The sequence below is a fragment of the Telmatherina bonti genome (genome assembly GCF_933228915.1).
Source record: "Telmatherina bonti genome assembly, chromosome: 10".
NCBI lineage: Eukaryota > Metazoa > Chordata > Actinopteri > Atheriniformes > Telmatherinidae > Telmatherina > Telmatherina bonti.
In genome coordinates, this window is record NC_136628.1 from 21,333,350 (window position 1) to 21,342,192 (window position 8,843).

Below are 8,843 nucleotides of genomic sequence, written 5' to 3' on the forward strand. Positions count from 1 at the left end.
AACAGCACGTCTTCCTAGATTTTCTTTGACATAGTTATGCAAAGAACAGTATCAAGCAAAAACGTCCCCATTTCTTATCAGAATGACATGTTACACACAAAAGCACCACCGCAAAAAAGGTGAAGAATCCATTTCTGGCATTTGCTCAGATTAGTCTATAGCAGAGATGGGTAACTCTGGTCCTAAAGAGCAACAGTCCTGCAAGTGTTGGGAGGTTCCCTGCTGCTACACACCTGACACACATCAAATTTAATGAGCAGACTTCACATCAAACTCTGCACAAGTCTGCTAATTACCCATTGATTTGAGTCAGGTGTGTAACAGCAGGGAAACTCCTAACTCTTGAATGACTGGAGCTGTCCACCCTATTCTATAGAAAGTTTTTATCAAAGATTGACCCAGAGCGAGTGGGATGACCCATCATTTTAATTATGTTTTATCCAAAGTGAGCACTGCAGGGCTTTTTTTTTTCCTCTTTCAAATGTTTTACTGCAACATGGGGAAGATGTCATATGAAGCAATAAAAGTGGCCTTATAAAGCTGATGACATGAAGGAAATGTCACTATCTACTTATGCATTTCTATTAAAACCAATTGTTCCAGCTTCTGAAATAACCAGCATTTACCACCCAAAAAAATTATTTTACTCATATGTGGAGTCAAGCTGCCACAAGACCAACCCTTACCCAATGTGTCCGACTGCAGTGAGCCTTGTAACTAATTGAGAATCTCAAACTCACATGTCGTGCATGACTTTGGACATGAGGCAGAAAACCTCAACTCCAGATTGTGAACCAAGAACCCTCTTGAAAGTTCTCACCAGGGGGAAAGAAGACAAATCACTTTTAATTTTACTATATTTTATTAAAAGATAAACCTTTGTAATAGTGGAAATCATATTCAAGAAAATTAGAAATTATCCACCTTTGGAAAGATTGACCTAAAGGAAAAAAAAAAAAAGACGACACAAACCACATTAAGGTAACATTCCCGTGTTGCTTTCCCAACCTCCCTCTTCCCTCCCCTCCTCCATGACTGTTAAAGGTTTCCCCACTATTTACCACTCTCCTTACGCGTGTCGATCCATCCTGCACCTCCCACCCTCCTCCTCGTTCTGATCCAAGCTTTCTTCTTTTTTCCAATTTAAAAAAAAAAAAAAGAAAATCCTTGAAAATTATAGCTTGTCATTGTGCCATAAGAAAGCGTGTCTCTGAGGTCCCACAAGATGGAAGAAATAATTTGGGTAAGCCAATTCATTTCCATTATCCTATTAAAACGTTTCCAGTTTGCTGGAGTTATGTGAACAGGGCCGGGGTCGTGCTCCATGTATCCATCCTGAAGCCTAATCCTAATCCTGATCTGATCCTGAATCCTGATCCGGATCCGGAATGGGGTGACAATGAGCCCAGTCCAAACCTTTAGAATACCAGCAGAACCAAAGAGAAGGAGGCGAGTTAGAATCACACCTTCAGAAAATATGGCAAAAAAATTTGTCATTAAATGCAACTACCAGGGAATTTACTTCATGTGGGGAAAGGAACACACAGGGACAGCATCTATGTCAAGCCTAAAGTTACTTTGAAATACTACGAGATGTAAAAGAAAAACAACAAAGCTCAGAGTCTCCAAATACAACAAGGTTTACAGAAAAGTACTGTAAAACTCAAAAATGCATACTACTGCAAAGTAAATGTTTAAAACTAAAAAACGATTTCACAACAAAACAACCTTACAATGCAGATTTCACAGTTGACAAGGCACAGCCATCATACCATTGGTGCCATATTTGAATCCTCCTCCTCCTGTTTATCTTAACATGAACAGTTTCCTCTCTTCCCATCCTATCCTGTTCCTCTGAACTCTACAGAGAAACACACGAGAAGGTCAAAGGACAATTGTATATCCTTGAGAAGGAAAGAAATCTTTGCAAAAGAAACAAAAAGGATGACAAGTAGAAAAAATAGCAGAAATGAAAAGAATATAGGTAATAGAAACAATGATTATGAGAAAGATAGGGAAGGGTAGAAAGCAGTAATCCACATAAATTATGTGAATATGTTAATCAGGTCTGCAAAAATGCAAAACTGAAAAAAAAAAGCTGAAAAAAAAGGAGAGGGAGAACATAAAGCATGACAGGGTGCACATATGACACACTGGAGAATCTTTGTGAATACACATTTTGTTTTGCGATGTTAACGCTTCCTCTCTGCTTTCAGGGTGCACCAGGTAAACCTAGGTGCGAGAACGAGAGCGGGACTGGGAGCGCCGGGGAGAGTAACGTGGCGATGCTCTGCTGCGACGTGGGGAGTAGCTGCGAGAACGGCTCCTGCTCCGGCTTCGACTGCGGCTGCGAGAGCGAGAGCGCCCGTAACTGGGGCTGCGAGGACCATCCATCTTCACACGAATGTAGGTCGTCTCTCCCTAAACACAAACACGCAAATGTACAACAAACCGATTGGTTACCATGCACAAAATGAAAAGCAAAGATTCCATGTTTTTTGTGACTATGCATTAATCTTCTTTTTAAAAAACAAACAGCAGTGATATCGCAATGTGTGCAACACAAGGCTTAGCACTGACATCTGGCTTTGACATCAGCATACACGCTTACCTCAAAGTGTTTTGAGCCACACATCGACAGCACAGAACAGTACATTTCAGATAATCTTAACAAGGGATGTAATTGCTGAGGAAGAATGTTGCTGAAATTATATTCCTGCTAAATATCAATAATAGCTAAAGATCAATAATAAATCCAATAACTGAAGAATCTGTTTAACATGATATTTATGCAGCCACCTGTGATTTAGCAGCAATATGAATCAACATACCAGAGTGACTAAAAAATTAACATTTGGCTCTACTTACAGTAATTTTCATCCCACTCTGCTTTCTTCATTTAAGTTAGTTTTTTTTCTCACTCCAAAATGTAGTCACTGTGCCACTCCTGAGAAAGCTTTTTGCCATGAGTCTTTTACGTACCTCGTGAGAGCGAAACTTGGTGTTATCCAGTTTACGCACAGCGTACGTCATATCTTCTTTGCGCACAAATTCCACTACTCCAGTGCCATCACGGTAAACATCAGCATAACATACATCACCTGCCTCTCGCATGTGATCCTTCAGGTCCTGCCAGCTCCCGCTGGAGGGAAGACCTGGCAAGACGTAAGACATCATGAGAGTTAGAGATCTGAATACACATTTTTAAAAAAACAAAAAAAACAACAACTGTGAAAATTGCAGAAAGAGGACATCACATACCTGACACAACCACCCTGTTCTCTGAACGTCGAGATGGGGGACCATACCTTCCTCTTGGAGCTCCCATCCCACCACCTCCGCCAGCGCCGGCGCCACCTCCACCACCACCGCCGCCGCCGCCGCCACCCCTTCCACTTCTTGGAAACTCCACACGCAGGCGGTAGCCATCATAGTCATAACCATCTCGCCCATACACAGCATCCTCAGCATCCCTGTAATACCCGACAGTCAATAATTATGGAAATCAGGTAATGAAGCTGATTATTAACTGGTCTTACATAAACAGTCAGTTCAGCAGTCATACAGCATTGTCTGACATAAATCATGGTCAAGTCAGAATTGTAAGTCTGTACTGTTGACAAAGCTTTGTGATTATTCTTCTATGTCTCATGAGTCATTTGTTGTTTTTGTTATGTCGTATGGTCATCTTTTTGGATGACCATGTAACTAATCAATTCAAAATTCATGACTCCAATTAGTTTTTAAACAGAAAACAGAGCTTTTAGATGACTAAAACAATCTGCTTTTTATGTATAATAGCAAATTAAAAACACTGAATTTAAAACTTAAGAACATTTCGGATGGTTTCCTTAAAATTTGTACCAGTGGTAAAAGGCAACAGTAAATTACAAGTCTACATATTGTTTATTGAGATAGTTTTGTTTTTTTTTACAATTAGCAGCGCACCCACCCTATCTTGTTTTCAGCTGTCAGCAACGCGGTTACACCCAAAGACTGTATGGTTACAACCATAAGTCTATGGGTTTCACCCCAAAATGAGGCCTCATCGTGCACCTCCACTTAGCGGAACAGGTTTTGAACAAAGCCAGTCACTAGACAAAGTATTTAGAATTAAATAATGTTCACAAATAATTAACTTGTTATAAGATTTAACTGGTGAATGTAAGAGTAACTAAGTATAAATGTCTGTTTCTAACTTTCTAGGGTTTGAAAATGGCTTCAAGTGAAACTGTTCTGGTGAAGCTGAGACGTGGCCAGCCACTGCAACTCACCTCGGGTCCTCGAACTGCACGAAGGCAAATGGTGGCCCTCCTCTGCGGTTTTTCAGATCAATATCACGAATAGCTCCGTACTTATAAAATAAGTCTTCCACATCTTTAGAGCGGATGTCGGGGGGAAGGTTGCCCACGTAAATACGACAGTCGTTGCTCCCCGCGGGTCCTCGAATCACTCCTGCTGACATGCTAAGGCTGTCGGAAGCTAATAAGCTTTTGCAAACACTATCTAGAATGTTTACTCTTGGAAAATGCCTATAATTAAGCTTAGAAAATAATGCCGACTCCTTCAATGATATAACTTCGTCTTAAAAGAAACAGCAAGTCGAGATAAAAAACGAGAACAAAAGGATAAGCGGTAGCTGGATTTAGCACGCGAGATAACTCCCTCTTCTTCAGTGCTACATAAAAACAGCTTTAAAATTGAACACAGCGCCGTCTACCGTCGAAGATGTTAAACTATTATTTGTTACTCCAAACACTGCAAGGGGAAGTTGGAAAAATATCAATCCATGAACAATTTTATTTATCTATCGATTTTCATTATATGGATTCTGGTATAACAATTTTTCAAACTGTCCTTTGCAGTGGTTGGAGGAATACTAGTGTAACCTCTCCTAGCAGTGACAGCGCTGTATTCAATTTAGAGGTTTTTTCTTTGTTTTGTTTTTAATTAATTTTGTAGCACTGAAAATAAGGGCCCCCGCGACCCGACCCTGGATGAGCGGAAGAAAATGGATGGATGGATAAAAATAAAAGAGTATCTTGCAGAAGTGCTTTGACAAGTTTGCCACTAGTAAGATGTGCAAATTATTGTATTTATACACTAAAAAGATAAAAAAAAATATTATCCAACAATCATTGGTTTAGGTTTTAATAATATAAAATGTAGATGAGGAAGTTTGCAAAAGAATAAAAATAACACTTCACTTTAGAATTTAGTTTTTATTTTTAATAACTTAGAAAGTAAGTGTGATTCAAATATAAAAGTTTGACACATTTACAAGAATTCAAGCTTTTAAATTGTACAGTGTCAGTCATTCAACAGTCATTCAATATAACCTTTAAAATAAACTTACATTTATAAATTCAACAAAAGGAAAACTTCTTAGACTAGATGACTGAATTGCAAACCCAAAATGTCACTTGTAAATCCACCTCCCCTACATCTGCATGGGAAAGGCCACAAACAAAGCAATGATATTTGTTAATCACACCTTCCTCTCCTTATACATATCAGTCTTTCTTAGCTTGCTTTTGTTTGTATTTCTGTCTAGCCTCAGATGCTATTTTAAGCAACGACAGTAGAATAGGCACACACATGGGCAAGAAGAGTGGTATATAGATGGCAAACTTCTGGTCATCTGGAAAGTAGAGGAGATGGAGGAGTGAAGGATCAAAGAATGCCTTCTCTGATGCCAAAATGGCTTCTTTACTGTACTGAAGAGCAAAGCCAAGGTTTCCAGCCTCTAGCTCAGCCACAGCCAGCTGCAGAGTTGTGACAGCACTGGATACCTGAATGAAACCAACAATCATAGGCATAAGAATCATAAAGCATAAGACATAACTACCTCAGAGGCAAAATCAGTTAGTAATGGTTAGTAGATGTTTCACAGATCAGCCTTAATGGTCATATTGTTTCAGTTCATTTAGTCTCGCGACATTTTGCCGACTCCTTTTGTAAAAGTGTGCTTCCCATCATCTCTGCCCATATTTTTCTGTACTAACAGATTCTACATCCAGTTAATTTAATTCTAATGGACTGTGTACACAGATTTCCTTTTTTAAGAATCTCCCAAAAAATGTCACCACAAACAAAAAGATGGACATATTTCCATCCATTCACTTTCTTAACCACTTAGTCCAATTCAGGGTTGTGGGAAGGTGAAACCTATCCCAGCAGTCATTGGGCGAGAGGAGAGGAACACCCTGGACAGGTCACCAGTCCATCACAAGGATCGACAGACTTTACACACCATTATCCAGGAGAAAATTTAAACAATATACAAACAGATGTTAAAAGACAGCTGCACATGTATTTTACCTGTTGCGCTATGTTGTCATTAATGACAATATTGCCTATTTGGTCCAGCAGTTGTGCTAAAGAGGTGATGGTAGTGGTGGCTGTTGCAATATTTTCCACACTACGACTCCACATGAGACGGTCCAGCTCCCAATCAGCTAGTCCTGCACTGCTGCATGGTGAAACCAGGAAGTCGGAGGGAGAAGCTGATGACTGCACGCCCAGCAACAGTCTGAAAGAACATGTCACAAGAAAAGTTACCTTGTATGTACAAGAAAAAGAATTGTCATAGTGTAGGTTATCACTTACCGAAGCTGTGCAAGGAAGACTCCCATGACTTTGGCCATGTTGATGTTAACATTAACAGGAAACTTAGCCTCTGGTCCATATAAATTGTTAATGTTATAAACCTACAAAGAAGATGGGTAAATATTTTTTTCAACACCCACAATAATAAATGAAGAACTCAGATTCAATGCTGAGAAAACATTACTGTATAACTGTCTTTTAAAAGATGTTACAGTTCACAATATATAAAAATCCCATATTATGTCTATTATACGTTAATCATTTCTTTCATGTGGTTTAATGTTCAGAAACATACTTTTCCTCACACTGTACATTGCTACTGTACCTCATCACAGATTCTGACAGAAATGTTTATTTTTAACTGCTGTCTCTTTAACTCCATTGTCTGAAGGCCCAGTCTTGTTTGATTTTTCAAAAGTAAAAAAAGGTGAGGAAGTTGTCCATTTATTTTAGTTACAATTTTTGGAACTGGGTTTGTTCAACTAAAACAACTGTATCTTGTCTGTATAGTAGATGAGATGAGGCTGCAACGATGGCTGGAGTGGAGACTAAATACCGGTAAGTCTCTTTTGTTCACTTTGGTTCATGTGACTGTATCCTGTCAAAATTATATCCTAGAAATCCGTGATAGATTCATTCATGGTTTGGCCTACATTTTACAGAAATTCTTAGCCTCAGTTTGCAGCTTTTTTTTTTTTATGTCAAACAGACTACCTAAATTCTAAAATCAATATAATACAGCAGCAGAAAGCAAGAAGTCTGTCTCTGCTGTTCAAATCAATGCTTTTCTGTCTAAATAATTCATGCACATTTACTTATAAATGGTGCTTATAAATCATTTTCAAAACCAGACAAGGAGAATCAAAAGTTCTCCAATTTGACAAATGATTGGGAGTGAAACCCAGGGATGACCCATCAAAACCAATCAGCTGTAAATCAGGTGATAGTCAGAATTTTACTGCAATTTATTGGGATGGTGTAGTTGCCAAGGTACTGTAACGGCAAGTCTTGGCTCCAGTATCTCACAGTATTGTTGCACTGTACGGGATTATCATATTTCCCTAATAGGATCAATAAATAATTCATCATGCAGATGTCAAAGGATTGTAGAATCAGGTTTGACACAAAAATAACCATCAGGAGGGTTTGATTCCCTGCAGGTCTGCATCAACCTGAGCAAGACAATTAAGCACAGGCATTAAATTGTGACTGGTTGGTGATGATTTGAGACAGAGCCCTATAACTCTGTAGAGCTTGCAGCTGTATGAAAAGCTGTTATATCACAACAACAAAAGATCTTACCATAATTCCTCCCCAGCGTGGGGAATGAAACGCATTAGAGGGCACTTCCTGTTTCTTGCGATCCTGGATGTAAAGGGGTGAATGTTGGGCATCCGGAACATACAGAAGAAAATTTAACACTGGGTTTGAAGATGCAGCATTAGACCCTGCCAATTAAATAATAACAATTAGGAAAAACTCTATGTTAACACTCAGGACAAGGTACAAAGTTAATCACTTCTTTCAACAAGACCAGCAGAAATTTAATACTTTACCAAGTCTGGCTTCCACTGGGTTGATGACATGTGCAAGGCTGTCAGCGTTGAGTGTGTAGGCACTGCGGCTGCTGTCAAAGCGTGGGTTAACACCAAGCATGGCATAGTGCAAAGTCTGAGAAAACCAATGGATATAGGCACATAAAGCTACTGAGAATCTTTTTATGATGACAGTGATGCTGCAATTTAAACATTCACATGCAGTGCCACTACTAGTACCTGAGAGTCAATGCTAAAGTTGGCCACAGGTGACAGTTTTGTAAGTAATGGCTGTATGTAGGTCTGCACAGCACCCTCTATATCCCAATGTAGCCGGTGTGACTTTGGGTCAGGGTTCAGCAGACTGAAGGTTATCTCATAACCTAAGAAAACCAAAAGACATATAAGAAGAGAGGCCTTGATGTACATAGACTGAAACTAAAAAAGTCTTTGGTGAACCGAAAAACCAACCTGGGCTAGATTTGAAGGCTCTCATACTATCAGCAATGCTTTCTTTGCTGTCAGGGTTGAAACGCACACGGTCGCTGAGGGCAGCAGTGATATCTGTGTGGCTGAAAGACATCACCTGCAGCACCTGTTTGATCCGAGGCTCCAGGTGGGTCAGCAACTGCTCCAGCGTTTTGCCTACTCTCATCTGAGCACCGATGCGCAGCAGAGCTGTCCGCCGTTGACCAATAT

At 39.6% G+C, this 8,843-nt stretch overlaps 2 protein-coding genes across 2 annotated transcripts in view; both read right to left on the minus strand.

The window, feature by feature from the left end:
* Window positions 1–2,058: 2,058 nt before the first annotated feature.
* srsf1b (serine and arginine rich splicing factor 1b) lies at window positions 2,059–4,676 on the minus strand. Its single transcript, XM_079248130.1, has 4 exons — window positions 4,275–4,676; window positions 3,262–3,473; window positions 2,983–3,155; window positions 2,059–2,421 (listed from the first exon to the last, which is right to left on the minus strand). Exons 1-4 carry the CDS (start codon window positions 4,463–4,465, stop codon window positions 2,233–2,235), a joined length of 765 nt encoding a protein of 254 aa, XP_079104256.1. The 5' UTR covers window positions 4,466–4,676; the 3' UTR covers window positions 2,059–2,232.
* Window positions 4,677–5,254: 578 nt separating this feature from the next.
* Window positions 5,255–8,843, minus strand: part of pigs (phosphatidylinositol glycan anchor biosynthesis, class S) — a gene marked incomplete at its 5' end in the record, with an annotated part of 5,297 nt that continues 1,708 nt past the window's right edge. The window contains 7 exons of the mRNA XM_079248071.1: window positions 5,255–5,792; window positions 6,322–6,532; window positions 6,610–6,710; window positions 7,912–8,057; window positions 8,166–8,280; window positions 8,385–8,527; window positions 8,616–8,843. The exon at window positions 8,616–8,843 is cut by the window's right edge and continues 13 nt beyond it. Coding sequence (XP_079104197.1) covers window positions 5,514–5,792; window positions 6,322–6,532; window positions 6,610–6,710; window positions 7,912–8,057; window positions 8,166–8,280; window positions 8,385–8,527; window positions 8,616–8,843 — 1,223 coding nt within the window. The 3' untranslated portion in view covers window positions 5,255–5,513. The remainder of the gene's footprint in view (window positions 5,793–6,321; window positions 6,533–6,609; window positions 6,711–7,911; window positions 8,058–8,165; window positions 8,281–8,384; window positions 8,528–8,615) is intronic.